Source organism: Canis lupus, chromosome 17, assembly GCF_048164855.1.
Source record: "Canis lupus baileyi chromosome 17, mCanLup2.hap1, whole genome shotgun sequence".
In the NCBI taxonomy this organism is placed as follows: domain Eukaryota; kingdom Metazoa; phylum Chordata; class Mammalia; order Carnivora; family Canidae; genus Canis; species Canis lupus.
In genome coordinates this window covers 10,419,950-10,439,957 of record NC_132854.1, presented here as the reverse complement: position 1 = coordinate 10,439,957, position 20,008 = coordinate 10,419,950, and the positions used below count along the sequence as shown (strand labels likewise).

The window sequence follows — 20,008 nt, the reverse complement described above, 5'->3', positions numbered from 1 at the left end:
TACTTTTCTTCTATCCATTCTTTTTCCTTCAGGGCCTTGTATTGGTCACATCAGAGTGGCTAGTCTCTTTTGCTTTTTCCCCTCATGATTTCTGCCATTTCTTTGAGGTTTTCTTTCCCCACCTGATCTCCCATATTATCATTCTTTCTCAACAATAATCATCCCCTTTTTCAGTTCATTTTTTGAAAATTTTAACCAAAGCTTCAGAAAATTTGTTTTGTGCCTTAATTGCCTATGCTTGAGATATTAAAAACAAACAAACAAACAAACAAAACAAACCCTACTATATCTTCCATCAATTGTACTCGGTTGGGAAACTCTTGTACTCATTCATCTTCGTTTTCTGAGTTTCATCCTCAATTTCTGGGTCCCTTTGTAGGAGAATACTTTTTCTTTACTTATTTACCATTTTTATGGTAAGTGACCTATTAACTCAAGGTCTATCTGCTGGGCACCCACGGGAGGGAGCTGCTCCATGTCAAGGCTCCTCTTAGGCTGGTGAAATCCATTTCCAACTGCCTCTACCTAGAAGTAATTCAGCTTCTAGTAATGCTCCCTTCCTGGCTCATCAAGATCAGTGGGATTCTTTTGGTTTTCTCTGGACCACAAGCAACCACTGAGCAGGTGTAACTCCTTTGCAGGGTCAGCCCCAGACATCCAGGGGATCTAAATCTCTGCCATAGTCCTAACAAAGAGGCAAGTTTTCTCTAGCCCTGGCTTCTTAGTCCAGGTCTCATAACAATATGAAAGAAGTCCTCCAGACATTGGAGATCTCTGGAGTAACTGAAAACACAGATGGGTTCTAAAGGTCTAACCTGCAGCCTGACCTGGATGTCATATTAGCAGAGGGAGCAATGACAGGCACCTACACATCCATTTCTAGTCTTCACCTGTAGTTTCAAACTTGCATTCCAGAGGAAAGAATGAAATCCATATCAAAGTGTCTTTTTGTTTTTAAAGTTGGGAACTACTAATAAATACCTGAAATATATCCAAATAGATCATCAAATTATATATAAATACAACTAATTACTTTGCTAACTTTGCATCCGCTATCAAAAAGACAGATGGAATTATCTCTTTAAAGGATTATAATTCATGATTAAATATGCAGCTGGATCCATTTGCATTATTATTTGCTCAGTGGGAAAACCTATATGCTTTTCAAACCCTCTTATGGCCACTAAAAAAGGATTTAGCAAACTGTTATGTGATTATATGTAAATACCATATTTCCACTCATATTCCTCCTGGAGTTTCTGATTCTAGTACTTGTGGGAAACAATACCTCATTTTTAACATAATTAATTACTAATTATAAGCTAATAGTCTAGTTCTCTGAGAAACTATAATCCCAAAGTGGTAAAATTTTATGAAAAATGTTATATATGACAATATATGTAACTTACTTATCCTATGGGTTACTTTGGGGTAAGGAAGAACTATGTCAGGAATTAAAGTTGGGATTTAGGAAAATTAAATTAGCTTACTGCTCATCAGGTATTTTAGTGGAGGCTAGAAGGTTTAGTGCAGGATTTCAGTTTAGAAGGAGAGGAGAGGAGCAGTTAAGGGGGAAGCTAAAGCAACACTTCTCAGTGGGTGGCTCCAGCTTGTGTCAGCGAAATGAGCCTTGACAATAGCTGGACAGAGAGGAACTTGCCAGGGTTGTGCTGTTGGCCATACAAAAGGGAGAAGACCCCAGGGCTGCCTGCAGAACCTCAATACTTAGAAGGACTGCTCAGAAGAATCATCTGGAAATGTGTCCAGTCTTGGGCTTTCCACAAATCCCAGGCAGATGGCCTGGGAGTGCATGTGCCATTGCTGTGCTTCCTCGCGTCGCAGCCCGCCACATGGACAAGATGCCCTAGGATGTTTCCTCTGTCTCTCATCTTTGCAGCACATTATGCTATGTGTGAGTGCTTACAAGTTGAAACTCATCTTTTCAAGAGCAAAGATAAGATTTGTAAAGGGTTTTTTTTTGTTTTTTGTTTTTTGTTTTTTTAATTTGACAGAAAGAGAGAGTGCACAGAAGCATGGGGAATGGTAGACAGAGGGAGGAGAAGCAGACTCCCCCCTGAGCAGGGAGCCTGGCACAGGTCTTGATCCCAGGACCCCTAGATCATGACCTGAGCCAAAGGCAGAGGCTTAACTGACTGAGCCACCCAGGCGCCCTGAAGGTAAGATCTGTAAGTGTGATAAACTCTCCATAAATATTGTCACATTATTTGAAATAACTTGGAAACAGTACACAAATATTTCTCTCAAAATGTTCTCATTCATTTGGGGAATATAAATAATAGTGAAAGGGAATATAAGGGAAGGGAGAAGAAATGTGTGGGAAATTTCAGAAAGGGAGACAGAACCTAAAGACTCCTAACTCTGGGAAATGAACTAGGGGTGGTGGAAGGGGAGGAGGGCGGGGGGTGGGGGTGAATGGGTGACGGGCACTGAGGGGGGCACTTGATGGGATGAGCACTGGGTGTTATTCTGTATGTTGGTAAATTGAACACCAATAAAAAAAGAAATTTATTAAAAAAATTTTCCTATCAGTGTTTTCCAATCTTTTTTTTTTTTTTTTTAGATCACCCCCTCCTTCCCAACCAGGAGTCTTTTTAGATATTTTGTTCCTAACACCATGCCATATGGAATCTTAATACCAAAGATATTTTATATATCTGTTTATATACTTCACATATCTATTTCTACTCTATAAATAGAGCAAAAATTGGTTCTTAAGGAGGCAAAAAATCTTGAAATAGTAAGATTTTTTTTTTGCCTCCCTAAGAACCAATTTTTACCCCTTTATAGGTGTTTTACTCCCTGTTGAAAATGCATACTTTATAGATGTATCTGGTTTAATGTCACCATAGCAAAGTTAAATATTTTCAGGAATGCAGGCTATAGGAGTTCTTCAAGCACTATATTCTATTATTTCTTTTCCACATTTTTAATTTTATAATAATACTTATGTCATTTAATATATACCATAACGTACTCTCTTGTCCTCAAGAAAATTACCAATAATGGAATATATATCTAAAAATTAAAGGAGGTATTCCAAAAAACAGTTTTATATTTGTTTCCAGAAAAGCGCATCACTCGTGAAAATAATTTTTTAGAGTGCAAAGCATGAGAAATTAATTTAAAATGCTTGTTTTCTAAAAGAACTTGCAATTGGATTTGTGATGTGAACAGGTAAAACAGTAAGATGATTGCCAAATTTCTGACACTAAGGAGAAAAATAACCAAATGGAAAATGACATGCATAATGTAAATATAACAATAGAAATCGTTCTGCCCTTTTAAATCAATGAATAATGTATGAACATTTATAGGTGACAAATTATAAATGAGCTGATTGTGCCATGCAGGTCTGAGAAGATAAAATGGTAGAAGTGCTGCCCAAATGTAGGAAAGATATTTGAAATGTATAATCCAAGATTTGTGTTGTGGTCTCTATCTCATATTTGCCAAGAAACACAATGGATATTATGAGAAAATGAATGCATATTTGTCACAAAAGAAGATCATAGTACAAAAGTCACAAGAAATCTAATTCAGGTAACCCTATTTTCCTAAATGAAATTCAGATTAAATTACACCAAAGTACATGACTATCTGAACCACTCTAGAGGTGTCTGTAAATCACTTGTTCTTTATCTATACTGTACTGTCCATATTCTACATTAACAGCAAACTTTTGAAATGGATCACTGAATAGTTGAAAATGTCATTATTATATGATTTTTCACATAACACGGTACTGTCCAAGTCCTTTAGAAGAAAGGACTAAAAATGTTATTGTCAGAAAAAACTTATTTAATGAAAAATTTCCAAAAATGATATTAAACTTAATGATAATATGAAAGATTGCTGCTATGGTAAATGAGTCACTTTCTTAATTTGGTCGTTTCTTGTGATAATGAGGTGAAATATAGGTGTCAGATTTTGTTGGAAGTAAAATAAACGGGTCTTTCATTTAATTTCATTTTAGCAAATATCATAAAGCCAAATGTCTTCAGAGGGACACAGAAACTACTTTTCTAGAAAAGATGACTTTCTGAAAGATGGCAAACAGTCCAGACTTTACAAAGGCCTTTCTGCTTCAAACACACAGCTGTCATAAAAAACAGGAAACCGAAGAGACATCCTAAAAAAGGTAAACCTCTCTCTTCACCAGAAATGCTGTTCTTCATTGCTTGCTTCATTGTGCTAGCTCTCCCATCAATTCGTGACTTTCTTAAAAGAGGAATTTTGTTGAAATTGTTAATCTTCTGTGCATAACACTGTGCTGATAAGTTTCTGTTAAACATACAGTCTTATGGGGATACACTTATATATTTATATATTTTTATATAATGGTAGAAAAGTACTGTTCAAGTTTTATTACTAAGAAAATGAGAGTATCTATTTTAACATATAATTATGTTCATTATAAAATTGATTTTATGTATAATATTAATGTATTATCTAAGATCAGAATTAAAAATTCTTTAAAAAGAAAGTAAATTTACCTTTTTATGTTTATACATAACCTAAAAAAGCAAAGAAATGTTTTTCCTTTTTCTTACTAATTTTAAATTTAGGTTCGTCCAGAGAAGCAAAACTGGTCTCCTTATACAACAGAAGCTAAGCAGCTTAATTTATGCTTAAAGGATGTGTTTTAGACTGCAAGTTGATTCTAATGGGTAGAGTGGTTTATTCTGAATTTTTGAAATTATCCTGGAATATGCGGGAACTCAAGAAATTACTTCTCTGAAAGCTCAGGGCTATTTGTGATCTATTTTTAAAATAAAGTTACTAAAATATTGTATTATGCTATTGCCTTAAATATTGAATCATTATAGCCCATACACTTGAATTTGTTATTACAGTTATTTTAAGAATTAAATGGGATAATGAAATCCTTTAAAAGTACTTGCAACATAATAGAATCTCCCCCAAATGGCAGCTATTATTGTTTAGTATTAGTCTATTTGAATTTAACATATAAAGATGTTAGTTGACATACTCTCTGTTTCTATAGTTTAACCCAAGGTTGAGCCCACTGCTTATTTTTGTAAATACAGTATTATTGGAACACCATCATTCTCAGCCCACACTCATTTTTGTACAACAGTGGTAGAGTTGAGTAGTTGAGACAAAAAGCCTGTGGCCTGAAAAGCCAACAATGTTTGTTAATCTGGTTCTCCAAGAAAAAGTTTGTTGACCCTGACTTAAAGCTCAAAATGTCCTTGTAAACTTTTAAAAAAGAGAGTATTTTATAAAAGAGTAAGTGTGATTAGAATAACTTAAGAATACTCATTTGGAACAAATTACTTGGATTCATTTACAAGTTTCTGATATACAGCAGTGATAATGCTATTGCATAAGGGCCAAATGTGCTTTGGGAAGCTCAGATACTCAAAATCAGTCAGTAGAAGTGAAATGAATTCTGAATGCTTCAGTAGTTCAAGAATAAAGCAATGTCCACATGGTTTTGAAAGTGAAGAAATTATCGCTACTTATTTTACTAAAATCAAATTTATTTTCAGTGTTTGGGAAGGAGCAATGATTTGTAGACACATAACAAATGTTAGATTCTGCTGTAGAATCCTGTCTGGTTGGCTTTTTGCTTTATTTTTTTAATTGTTTAATACTATACACAAAAAGCAAATGATAAGGATTTATCAACTACACCTGGATTCTCCTAAGGCATTTAGAGTATCAGCGAACTCTATAGTATTAAATTATTTGAAATTTTGTTGGCATTGCATGATCATAAGTTAGGTAACATACATAAACACAGTAAGAAAGAGATCAATTTTATATGTGAAAAAATTAGGTGAAATTTGCCAGAGGATTCTGTTTTCTGTGTTCCCAGTGGATGGCCCTGTGTTTATTCTACAGGACTGATTTAGTATCACTGAGTTCCCACCTTGGGCAGGGCTACAGAAGAAATGTTAATGTAATCTCCAATATCCAGGACTCCTTCACCAGCAGATACAACTCACTCCAGAGAGATTAGCATAATCCCAATCACCAATAGCCATTTCTGTTCTGATTTCCAGGCATTTTGTTATCAACCCTTTAACCTCTGGTCCTAATACTATAATTCTTCTGCCTTATGTATCTTCCTATCTCTCTCCACCCAGAGCCTTTAACTAATCTTGAGTCTGGTTCCATGTTAAGTAATTTCTTCTACATTCTCTTATTCCTATTCACTTAATCTTCCTCCTAAATCCTTGCCTCAGCTGCTTCTGTTCCAAATGTATGGCTTCCACCACAGTCCTTTCCAGAAGATGATGCTCATGCTCCAGTTTCCTATATGGCCCATGTAGGATAGCACATGGATGAGGAAGAGATGCCCTACCCATTGCTCCTCAACACTCCTTTGAGGTATATTCCATCAGGGTTAGATGTCCTCTCACCTGACTCTCCCTGTGGCTGCCATCCCATTATGCAAGCATTAGAAATTCACCTGCAAATATCATTATTGGTCCATGTTTCCCTGTGTTTTTAATGACAATCTAATCTTTGTGTGCTAGATCTGCAGCAAAATTATACCCATTTTTCAAGTGTCAGGCTGGATATAATTTCTTCATGAGCTCCAGTCATTGGTACCCCACAGCATAAAACACTTATTGTTTACTATCTGTATTTCTTGCTAAACTGTAAGCTCCACATACCACGTAGCAATTAGGCAGCATCAAATCACGGTAAACGTTTAATATAATTGATATTTTGTTACAGGCAACAAACTTCTATGAAGAGGGGAATTCATAAGTGACTCCTTAAAACTTTCTTGTTAACATTCAATAGGTATATCCCATCAGTTCTTTTTCTAAAAAGTTTATGTGTGGGTGGATTGAATTTTTATGAACCAAATCCATTTTTAAATGTACTGGAGGAATTCTGGATATCTTAGAGAACTCAACTATATGGCAAATTGGATTTTTTACATGGAAGATGCTTTTATAATAAAAATAGTCAAATTACTGTTTTTCTGTTTTTTAAGTTTGTTTTTTCATATTTTGCGTTTCTTAAAGTGTCCTTCAGCTATATATGCTTACCTCACTTAAAAGAAAAATGGGTTTCTAAAGAGTTATATGTAAATAAGCTTTTCCATAAAAATGTCACCAGTGAATTCTGAGCTGTATTTTAGAAATAATTTTTCACAATTAAAAAAGTGGTCTCTAGATGTCATTAAATTATTTAAGAATCAGGGATACCTGGGTAGCTCAGTGGTTGAGCATCTGCCTCTGGCTCAGGGCATGATCCCAGGGTCCTGCATCGGGAGGGAGTCTGTTTCTCCCTCTGTCTATATCTGCCTATCTCTCTGTGTCTCTCATGAGTAATTAAAATCTTTTAAAAATATTTAAGAATCAACTATTAACAAAATGAGTCAATTGATAAGAAGTACTATTCCCAAACTCTAGTATGGTATGTAGGGTGCTAGAAGATGCTTGTTTAATCACTAAACCTACCTGCTCCTGACTTGGTATCTTTAGTGTAGGTGGTCACACCTCAGTTTCTAGTACAGAAATTATTGTGTTATCTGTTTCAATTTCCTTCCTGCCCTCTCCTTGGTATTACTGAGATGACTTCCTTATTTACAATCTTCTGAATCTGTGCTTGCTCATCCTTAGCAGGAAACAGACTAAACACAACTTGAGAAAGGAGAGAAAATGTGAGGTGGATAGGAAAATAACAAGCTCAAAAGAGTAAGAGCAGGGGCTGGGGGTGGGGGTTACCTTGGCAACATGACATGGTGGGGAAGTCACTCAGTCTGAGAGTTACGAAAATGAAGCAGGCAACACAGTGGCCAAAGAAACACTTCAGAAGTAGAAAATGAATCAGCTTCAGTCAAAGTCAGGTAATTAAGCAATTGATATCAATTTTCATGTTTACAAAAGGCCCCATCTGAGGTTCACCTCTACCTTGAATGGTGATCTGCATCTGAGTGGGCTGCTTACCTCTGCAAGATAGAACTCATCGTACTGCCTTCTGAAGCTTTCTCCTTTGTGGTAGTTGCTTGCAGCCACTATCACATCCACAGTCACCATGCTCAGAATGAACATGTGGAAAACTGATGACCGCATCATTTGCTGAGGAGGCAAAACAGATAGACTCTTAACAAAAGCCACTGTGGGAAATTACCCCCATTTTATGGAGATGAAAACTGAGGCTCTGCGAAGTAAAATAACCTTCCCACTGTCACACAAATATTGCAGGTGGAGTTGCAATTTAACCCCAACACTACTGCCTACTCTGGGGTGAAATAATCAACCATCCAAAAATTGACTATTATTGTGATTGCTGACATGTATTCAATGCTTATGATGTTCCAGGCCATACTTTAAGTATGTTATTTATTTATCTTTTTTAATCTTCACCATAGCTCTACACAGCAGGATGTATTGCTCACTTTTTCCAGTGAGTTCAGAGATTAAGTCATTTGTCCAAGATCACACAGCAAGGACACAATAGAAGGAGGCTCCAGATCCAAGTCTGTTTAAAGTCCATTCTGGGATCCACCACCCATGGTGGGGTATACAATGTATAAAAGGAGAGAGAGTACAGGCTGAAGGCCTTGGGCAGCAAAAAAAGGAGAGAGAAGCTAACCTACTGAAAGGACCTGAGCACATAACAACAAACCACGAAATCACATCCCTTGGTGCTAACTGCCCAGAGACTAGCACCATCACATGTTGAGGCCTTTTTTCTTCTCGGCACATAGGAGCACCCATCCTCACAGTTGATCTGACCTGAGAATTCTTCAATTTTTGCAGTGAAAAGCACCTGACTAAAGCAGAACCTGGGGATGGGAAAAGAGAAACAGGGTTGCCTCTTCTGAGCTGCTGTCATATGCATCTACGCATGTAACTGCACATGGCCCTCAGTACTCGGCACTTATTAAGGATGTGGGCTCAGAGCCAAATTGCACGGAGTAGAGATTCCAACACATACAGATTCTGCAGTCCTGGGAAAGTTAGCTAAGCCTCTGTGAGCCTCCGTTTTCTCATCAGTAAAGTAGAGATAACAATGGCCACTCCAAAGGTGTCATCATTTTAAATGAGTCAATTTTTGTAAAATGTGTAGAACAGTGCTTGCATATTATAAGTGTTCTATAAAGATTGCAATTGCAATAAAAATAAATGCAATTTTGTGATCAGGCATATTTTTTTCTGTCCAGGAAGGGGAAATTAATTGCCCAAGGTCAAAGAATTAATTATGTTGTATATCTGACTGAGTCCAGAACCAAGGGAGATAAATAAAAGTGATAAGATCTAATAATTTGGGAGATGTCAGAGCTATTGGAAAAGCAAATATTTAGTAAGGTTCTGTGTCACTGTGGCTATGGAGGTATTACATTTACGTGCCTTTGACCTTATTTTATAGGTAATACAAAATCAAATTCCAGGACTGCCAATCAACATATTTAAATGCAAATCAATTTGTGTGCAGGAACCACTGACCTTCATAACACAGATAAGCAAATCAGTTGGCAAGTTTCTATACTTATTAGAATTTTTATTGTTATTTGGTCATTCTTGAATTGTGAGAGTTACATTCCATAATGATTATTCCTTTTCTATACTCTTTTCCACATAATGTTCTATTAAAAACATTTCAAATGCTTTCTACTTTATCTGCATGACAGAAAAACCACAACTCTCTCTATTTTCCTTGGCTGTGGATTTGTGTCTTAAGTAAACTGTTATTACTGAAAGATCCAAACAAAGCTTTTAGCCATGGCTGTCAAAAAACTTTTAAATTGGTTTTGTAACTGTCACAGCTTCACTTTGGTGCTGTCATTATAATTAGGTTGTTTTTTGTCTGGATGTCTATGTGTCCCTGTTGGTACAGAGTCATTAAAATAATCACTTACAATGGATTTTGATACACTATAATCACCATTTCTTAGCTGACTTTATCCAAAGTAATAACTTTCAAATATCAAATAAGAATTAAGGTGATCAGTATGTGTAGTAGCTAAATCTGAATATGAGACCTAGAACTCTAGCTTTGAAGTGAGAGCTGGTGACATGGTCTACTTCAGCTCAACTCAATCCAAGTGATGTTGGCTGGCTGTCAGTTTCTTTAATGTGGAGGGCTAAAAATGTTACATTTAGACCCATGCTTATCTGTAGGACATTACAAATTTATACCCTTTAATTTTTTATTTTCTTATAAGAATTAATGTAAAGGGAAATGTTAAAGTTGAGTCAGTTCCATAAAATACTATATAACTTGAGATTTTTCAGAATTATTTAACATGGATGTGGATATATATATACCTATAAACACACATATGCATGTATATATATATATTTTATACACATATGTATATATTTCTATATATAATATAAAACTCTGAATCTTGCATACATATTCAACTTTTTAAGGTTCCCTTCAATTGCAATGTTACTTTGGTTTGTATCTTTAAAAAAATCAGACAAGTTTTACATATATTTTTAGTTTGGCTTTGATCCAAGAAATAACAATTGTATTTGACAGTGGGAATTACCAAAATACAAATAAAAGACTATAGCAGAACCATCTCCAAGGTGGCAGTATCTGTCAGGAATGATCAGGAGACTTACTACTCAAAGTGTGGTCCCTGAATCAGGAGTTTCCTGGGAATATATTAGAAATGCAGGTTCTCAGGCCCTATCCCTGAGACCTACTGAATCAGAATCTGCATTTTTAACAAGGTCACTGATAAATTAATGTGCATATTAAAGTGTGAGAGGCTATGTTGTAGTGGATACTCCTTGAATGGTAGTTTAAACTGGGTGACCTACAAATTTTTTCAGAAATTCACAATTTCATGACTCTAAAAGTCTATAATCACTGAACAGATTAGAACAATACCTACTGGAATATTATGGTAATATGTTAGGATATATCATCACAAAATTAATGCTTATCTTCCCCCACTCTCCCAGATTAAAACCCAGATAAACTAGGTTCATGAAGACAAAAGTATGTGTTGACTTTTCAGTCATTGTTGGGTGGGGGGAGGATTATGAAGACCACCCCAGACTCTTTCATAAGGTTTAGGAATGCAGGTACTGTCTAGAATCTTGAAAAGGCAAGAAAATAGTTTCTTCCCTATATCTCCAGAAGTAATACAGCCTTCCTGATATATTCATTTTAGCCAGCTGAAACGCATTTTGGAGTTCTGACCTACAGAACTATATGTAATGTATTGTTGTAAGTCAATAAGTTTGTGGTAATGTGTTACAGCTGAATAGGAATCTAATACAAATATTATTTGTGATTTTGACATATATCAGTTCAAAACATCTCCTATGAAACCTGACTGTATACAAGCTTCAGTAATACAAAATTCTACCTTTTGGGTTCCACCCAACGTGATATGCCAGTAGGAGTCTCTGTAAATTTTCTAATTACAAATGTAAACTCATTAGGACAACCAAGGTTTGCATCTTACTTTGTTTCAGAATGTGTGATGAGACAATGGGTCTGCAGCATGATACTGAGCCCTACCTCAAGCAGAAAAAACGAGAAAGGTCCCTTTTCTTTATATTATTTCTGAGTCCTACCATGAAAGGAATGTTCTCAAGAGACTGTGGAGTCTACACCAAATATGGATAGGGATCCTCACTCAATTTAAATTGACAGTAAGACATATTATCAAAATAAGAGCTACTATTTGAGTGCTTGGTTTGTGACAAGTTTCATTCCAAGCATATTGCGTGCTGATATAAAAATTTCATTTAATGAACAACCCTGCGTGATAGATATTTTGTTATCCCCTTTCACATATGGAAAAAAGACAAGGTAAGGACAAGTGGACTTAGAGTTAGAAAGAGTTAAGAAGTAGTCGAACTAAAGTAGTTTTGAGTCCAAAATAGGCGCTCTCTTGCCTTCTAACAGGCAGTCAAAATGTGTCTGATGCTATTCTATGTATTAAAGAAAAGGGAACAGCAGCTCCTTCATTAAGTGTTTGTGAGTAGATAGAGGGAACAAGTTTGTGAAGCTTGTATTTGAAAGCTGAAGATGATCTGTTCTTTACAGAGGGGGTAAGATCTCCCGGGTGGGAAAAAAAATCTCAACTTTGAAGATAGGCTGAGCTGAATTCGAATATGGACTCTGTGCATGATTTAACCTCCTTGTCACTCAGTTTTCATATATGAGAAAGGGATGTCAAAGCACCTACACCTCTAGGTTGCAACATGAATATAAAGAGTCTAGCCCAAAGCTGGCATCTTGCACTCAGGACTCTTATTATTATTATTACTACAATATTTGAGAACACTCTAAGCATTTAAAGGTAGAGATACCATCAGTTGCTTGTGAGGAAGGTAAGGAGGTACAACAGGAGAAATCACACGGAAGAGATAACCAATCTTGAGAGGGACCGTGAGGGTGTATAGATTTTTGGGAAGATCCTATGCTACCCTATTTTTAGCTTGAGTGCTTTATATGAGCTATTTTTATTAATTGGTTCAGTAATTTTGCCTTTAAGATAGTGCCTTAAAGATTCTGAAGACTCTGCAGGCAAACATCCAACAAATCAAAACTGTGGCCTTGGAGGGCACAATGAGGATAAATTAGGATAATGAATAGTACGGCTCAGAGATTAAATCTTTCTTTAAATTGTTAATTGAGAGAATAAAATATCCTACCTTGGTAAACAAGTTTCATGCGCTGAAGATTGTATCATCCATGTACTAAAAACTGTGTTTTAATTAGACCTCAACATAAACATATTTGGAGAATGATGCAATTACAAGATGATATTCTCAGAAACCATCTTGCATATGCAGCCATGAGCATCAGAACAAGAACATAATGTAAAAGACCAAGTATGTAAAACCTAAAATAAATCTCTCATGTGTAACTGGAGCATTTTTTATTTCCTGCATTTAGAAGACATCTGGGTATACGTTACTTCTACAATCAATATATAAAATAATGCTGTCTGATATAGAGAATCGAGTTAAAAAAGCAAATATATTTATATCAAGACTGAAAACAGAACCAATAGATGTCCTTGGAAACTCTGCCTTTCCCATCTGCCTGCCCCTGGAGATCCAGAGGGGAGAAAGAAATCCACAAGTGGTTTCCCTCAAAGGTACTGAGATTCTGTGATACCCTTGAATAGGTCAAGTCCTGACTGGACTGCTCTCTTTCCTGGGCAGTAAGCTGGATGGCTTCCCAAAGATGGAAAACAAATTGTAGAAAGAAGGAAGAGGAGGTTAGTGACATGCCCTTCCACTCTGACTCTGGACTTAGCCACGTGACTTGTTTTGGTAGCAAGACAATAGCAGAGATAATGTGAACAGAGACACAGAAAATAGTTGTGGGTTGAGACTTCTTAAAGCTCCTGGAGCCATCACACTGACATTCCAGGCAGGCTTGCCACATGATGCCCATGGGCCCTGTAATCCCTTTTACCCCAAGAGTCAGCCATGCCCCAGAAGCAGAGAGGCTAGCTGATGAGCTAGCTAAGGATGCTGGCTGACTGCACATACAAGACAAGCCCGGCCATGATCAGTGGAGACCAGCTCAACTAGCTGCTGAGCCACAAATTCACGAGCAAAAATTAGTCTCTGTTTTATAAGCTGTTAAGTTTTAGGGGTGACTTGTTGCTTAACCAATACACCCACCAAGCCTGTTTTCTCACCCTGGGCACAGAGCAAAATGATATTGCTTAGCCTATAAGCACTGAAATGGGACAATTTTAAGTGTTTCTTCTCACCGGAATGAAAATGGAAGTGGTGTGTCATTCTAAAAGGGGCAATTAAGAAAGGGCATGCCTTCTCCAAGATTTCTCTCTCTTCCCCTCTCTAGTGACCTTGGAAACTAGGTACTTCAGATGAGATCATCAAAAATTTTACTACACACACACACACACAGACACATATCTCTCTGATTGAAGGTGGTGGGGAAACACAGTTGGCCCCATCTGTGGTGTGCTGGAGCTGCTAATGTGTACATCTCTCCCTAACTTCATGTTCAATGTCATGTTGTTAACTAGAGATTGGCCATAGTGGGAAAGCCATGTTAATTGGCAAATGTTACCAGTCAGGACTCTCCTACTTCAAGATGGTTACTAAACATTTTAAACTTTTGCAAGCACACCACTGCCCCACACCCAGCTGTCCCAGCTCTCTGGTATCTTCCTGTTACTCTAGCCTGGATGAAATATATATATATATCTATCTCATCTCATTCTGATACTTACAGACCCATCATTCCCCACAATGCCAAGGACACTCACATAGACCTTCTCACTCTTGATGCTAATTTTTTAGGTGTATTAATGCAAAGTATGTAAAAAAAATTAGGACATTGAAGTTCATGTAATATAATCTTTTTGTTGTTGTTGTTAGAGGGAGGAGGAGGAGGGGCACAGAGAGGGGGAGAGAGAGAATCTCCAGTAGGGTCCGTGCCCCATGCAGAGCCCAATGCGGGGCTCAATTTCACAATTGAGATCATGCCCTGAGCCAAAAATCACAAGTAGGATGCTTAACCGACTGAGCCACTCAGGTGCCCTTTAAGTAATATCATCTTCTATTTGCATATTCCAAGGACCTGCACCATTTATCCCTGGACACAAAAGGACCCAGAGTGATGACTGCCTTAGGAGGCCAGTGTACATATTCCAGCAATAAGCGTCCTTTAGTGACCGTCCCTTCCTCACAGCCCTCTGATTCTGACTTACAGTCAATTATAAGTGAAATGCCAGAGTGCAAGCGCTAACATTTTCTACATTCTCACTAGCACTCCACAGGTCATAGAGTTACAAGCTAGTCTCACCAGATTTTGACAAAAGGTGTTTCCTTAACCTGAGTTATCAGTATTGTGAATTCTTCTTAGTCTTCATGAGTACTTTAATGAAAAGTCAGGAAGGTCCAAACCAAGGCTGCTAGACAGGGAACACTTAAACTATGATGATATTAAGGTCTTTGGACACTTCAATTGACATTCCCAAAGCTAATTAAAATTTCTATATGTAGAATCACTTCAGATTTACTTCTATATGTTTATTTTTATTTTTAGTATTAAATGGTGGGCAGGTGAACATAAAACATTTTTTTTAATTCAAGAGGGAAATCACAAAAAAAGAGGGAAATAAATTAAAAAATGAAGTTAAATGGCAGTCATTTTAAACAAATTGTAGATCTGACACAATAAAGGACTGAGGTTGTTACATTTGATGAATGTAGAGTTAAGCAAGAATTTTTGAGTATCTCAAAGTGGGAGATTCATTTTGAGATACTTAAATTATTTAAGAAAGAGAGAAAAACAAATTTGAGGGATTGAAAAAAAATATGCAAGAACTATGCCAACTAGGAAATGACAAGTATTTTTGTACTCTATGCAAACCTGTTGTCAGCCGTAGGGCATGGTGGGGGTCACACTGCTCCTCCAAACCCTTCATCCACACTAATTGTGCTGAACGCTGAGAAAAAAATACCTAGCGATTTCAAACCATGGCTAGAGACTTGAAGGACGGCTGCATATTTAACCTCAGAAATCAGATTTGGAAGAGAAGCAAAGTATCCTTCATTTTTTCCAAAGGTGACAATGTAACAAATATCTGATGGAAATTTGTCTCCAAAGACTATATTACAAATGCCTGGCATAAGTTAGTAAATGTCTCCTGATTAATATAAATGTTAATATCAAAGAGTCATGAGACTTATGCAAACTGGAAGGTGTAAATATGCAACAATATAGGAATTTAGTTTGGGATAACCTGAAACGCAAAGACTTTTAAGATGTTCTGAGTATTTCTTTCTTCCAGAGAGGCTTAAAAATCAAAGACACAAAACCATTTAATCAACAAAAATAGTATTAATTTTATCTTATTTTTTTATTTTTTATGTCTGGTCTCTATTCTAAAAATTATTATTATTTGAAATACATATATATTCTATTTATATATATATATATAAACATGTTGAATATTTAAATATATATGTAATATTTATAATTGAAAATTTATACAATCAGCTCCTCTCTTTAGTTAATTTAGCCCTAACTGGTTTCAAGACTGTTAACAGGTCTCTTTCAATTAACTTTTTAACTACCTTCTTACACCTTTTGTTTATGCTCTTTGCCTTTAGCTATTTTATTCTTCCTATTCTTAATTCTCATTCCAGGTTCTTATAGAATACTATTTATTCCTTTTAATCCCCCAGAACTTTTCCTCCTGTACAACGGGAGGGTAAGAATTTGTGCTGCTGTGTGTGAGATTGTGTAGTTCTGTACATGAAAGCATGTATATGTGTACACTTAGATATAATCCCCCAAACATCTGCCAAGTGTTTATCAAGTGAAAGCAATAATGGAAGCAACTGGAAGTAGGGAGGAAAGTGACCAAACTGAGCTGAGGAGTCAGAGATCACTGTATTGAGGCAGTTTTGTTTGACCTGATTTGAATCTTTCTGATTCAAAGAAACCAAAAAGAATGAATTCATGACAGAATTGTGGACAAGTCAGTTTTTGGGGGGGACCTGATGGTGCCTCATAGTTTCTGGAGAGGCTGGAAAAGCCTGGTTTCTGCAAGGGAATGGGTCAGGGAGAGGTATGTTTGGTTTTCAAGAAGAGAGGGGCGTTGTGCTCATGACAAGTGGGCGCATGCCTGTTGGACTCTTACAGATGCTCCTAAGAAGGAGAAACAGGGCTGGAACAAGGCTGTGATGTCACAGGACCACATATAGGCATAAGCCTGGGCTCCCTACAAGTGTACAGAGTAGTCTGAGACAGGGAACAGTTAGAGGAGTGTGTTCACAGTAATGACAGTAATTTCTATGACCTTGTGACCACTGCATCCCACACACCACATTAGACATTTTATGTACATCATTTCCAATCCTTACAAACCCCTGAGGGATTTTATTATCCCCATTTTTCAAGTCAGCAAACCAAGGCTCTGAGAGATTTAGCAAATCATCCCAGGTACTCCAGGGTCAGTCTCAGCTGAGCCATACCATCTTGCTGTCTTGGTCTGCAAACATAGCAGAGACCTGGTTGTGGATGGAAGCTACAGTCTCTTGGGTTCAATCAGTTCTTGAGATTGTTTGCCAGTTTCTGAGAAGGTTCATTAAGAAGACAGATGTCTGAAAAGTGCCTCAGATGTCACTTTATCACTTGAAACACACATATCGCACAGTCCACCTCCCCCAATCTTTGCCTTCATTGGAAATTTTCTCAAAGAGCATTAAAACACTAGAGTAATAATTTTGCCACCGTTTGACCTACTTATGGTAAGAGCCTATTATCTCTGTTCTTTACAGATGGAGGCACACGATGTTACCAGAGCAAAACTGAGCTCGAGCATGCCAGGTCTCATGCATACTTTCATTTTCTTGTCAGTGACTTTCTTCACGGTAATAAATCACTGGGTGTGTTTTGGAAGATGGCTCAACTGTGCAGCCAAATCTGTCAATCGTCAAGAGATGAAAACTCCTACCTGAGAGGCAGGAGAGAAACTGCTTGTCACAGTGGCAGCTGAGGACCGAGGTTCCAATTTAACAGAACTTTCTACCATGCATTAGAGTTACCTCTTTGTAAAGCTGTTGCTTATGCTAAAACAGAGTTTAAACAGCTAAGTAGCTGGTTGATGTTAAAAGACTCAACTATACCTTTTCACTTTTCTGAGATGCACATGAAGAACACATTGAAGAAACTTTCTAGATAGTTTCGGTAACACCGCATAACAGAACCACACTATTGCCTTAAGAGGGTAGAGGTGTAAAACGTGCATTCAGATGCCATTAGAAGTATCTTTCTAATACTTCAGTGTCTTCTCAGATAGAAGTGATCTGCCCTTTAGAACTGCATGGAACTTCTGAAAATTGTTTGAAAAAAAATCAACACATAAATGGGTGTATCTATGGAATGAATAAGCAATCTACAGAAAATGTAAGTGGCCTATGAATCTAGACAAAAAAATGCTCAATGTTCACAGACTAATCGGGGAGATCTAAATTTAATGTGATATCTTCACACCATCAGGTGTAAAAGTCTGATAGTAACAGCTGTGGACAAGGATGCTAAATACTGAGAATTCTTACAAGTTGCCACTAGGGGTAAAAAGTGGCACTAGAAACTGGGGAGCCATGATGCAATGTCTCAGAAAGTCTAAGGTTGTTTCTCTATTCCAACAAGTGCTCTCTGAACTACATAGGCTCAAATACTTCTCACATATGTGCACAAAAAGACATGGACAGGCAGTGGCCTCGAATTTGTGCAAGAGTGAAACAATAAAAACAATCCTCAGTGAACATCAATCAATAGGAGAATGAATAAATGGACGAACAAATTGTGGTATATTTTTATAGGAGGATGATACACCTTGTGGAAATGAAGTAGTTAAAAAATATGAGGTAGACTGCATGGGTCAAGTCCCCAGTCAGTAACCAGCTGTGTGACCTTCACCAATTACTTAAGTTCTCTGGGTCTCCATCTCATGTGTTCCACAGAGGTCACAGCAGCATCTACATCTGTGGCATTGCTATAAACATGAAATCATTTAATACCTCGAACACACAGTGTGGCTGACACATAGGGAGAGGTCCATAAATGGGAGCTGTTATTATTTCTAATGGTGGATACATAGGTAATCTTCCCATCTGTGTCCCTACGTTACTTCCTAATATTTTTAATGCAAGGAAGTGACTGAATATTATCCTGTGAAATGGTTCTGATTTACAAACTATTCACTTGTAAACATATGGAAACAAGGTGGTGTTTTTTCAAAGAAATTATCCTATGGAGAGTGATTTGAACTCCAGGTCAGACCATAATGGTCTGTGGGCCCTTAAAAGATTTCCCAAGTCCTGCAAAACTTAAAAGTTTAATAGGAAACCTACCCCTGAATAATAACTCCTGAAGTCAAGTCCCACTACTCATATGGCCAAAAAGTTATGTCCCTCCTCCACCTGTTCCATGAAGCTCACAGGGGTGTTGAGGAGTGGCTCTTGTAGGCAGAGACTAGGCAAAATACTCAGAAGCCATTAAGAAGGGAAAATAACTTTGGGTTCCTCCTGTAGGAATACTTTGCTTAAGTGGACTGGCTGCTTCCTTTCCATTCCCATGATCAGCTGCCTCTGGCCTATCTCCCATTTTGGGAAACCAAAAGTCTCCCAGCTTCCAACCCATCTTTGCATATTTTCTTGGTGAGTCTCTAGAGCTCTTGAATGAGAGGTCACAAAACTCAGCTGCAAACAGACACATTTGTACACTGTGCAAGAAACAGAATAAGGTCAGTCTTCAAGGAGAAAAACAGATAGATGCACAGACCAAACAAGATGAGAACCTATGTGTCTTCCCAGAGAGAGAGAGAGAGACAAAGAAAGCAGAGCTGCCTGGCAGATCTGACTAGATGCAAAGGCTCCCTGTGAGCATAAGATCCATTCTTTGCAACCAATTCTTGAGTAGGACATAAATTCTCACTTATTCCTCACAGCAGAGGAAGGAGGCACTATTCCTATTTTGCAGAAATATGCCCACGATCATACTAGTAAATAGCAGAACCGAAATATGTCTGTCTCCAGAGCCTACTCTCAAAGAGACTACAACAGGGTGATTTATTCTCCCTCAGGAACAATGCTGTACTGGGTGTTACTTCATGGAGTGAAGGAAAGGTGTCTGTAGCTGGGGAGACAAGGGTGAGAGGGAAGGGGGTCAGAAGCCACGTGCTGGAGGCAGTTGTAGCACAAAAATAAAAGGAAACCGGGTCTTGGGCTTGGCTAATCCCTATTCTCAGGCTTTTTCTTGTCACTTCCACCCATCTTGTTCCCATAATAAGGACCAATGGCAGGAAGGAGCGGGACCCCAGAATGAAGAGCATATTAGCAGTGCACAGAGAAGTAAAGAAAGAAGCAAAAAGACACTCTAGACAGGGCCGAGGCAGAGAGGGGGTGTTTTAGGGGTATAGGAGATTCATTTATTTGTCCTTAGCTTAGGAATGAATTTATAAAGAATTGCATAGATTTCCTTAGTAAACGTGGTATGAATTTCATTAATAACTGGCTAAACA

The 20,008-nt window shown here is 37.5% G+C and overlaps 1 protein-coding gene across 6 annotated transcripts in view; it reads right to left on the bottom strand.

Annotated features, from left to right (window-relative positions):
• Positions 1–20,008, bottom strand: part of NALCN (sodium leak channel, non-selective) — a 320,799-nt gene that overhangs the window by 165,807 nt on the left and 134,984 nt on the right. For all 6 annotated transcript variants that reach the window (XM_072782467.1, XM_072782462.1, XM_072782463.1 and 3 more), the window contains one exon: positions 7,956–8,087. In XM_072782467.1, coding sequence (XP_072638568.1) covers positions 7,956–8,087 — 132 coding nt within the window. The remainder of the gene's footprint in view (positions 1–7,955; positions 8,088–20,008) is intronic.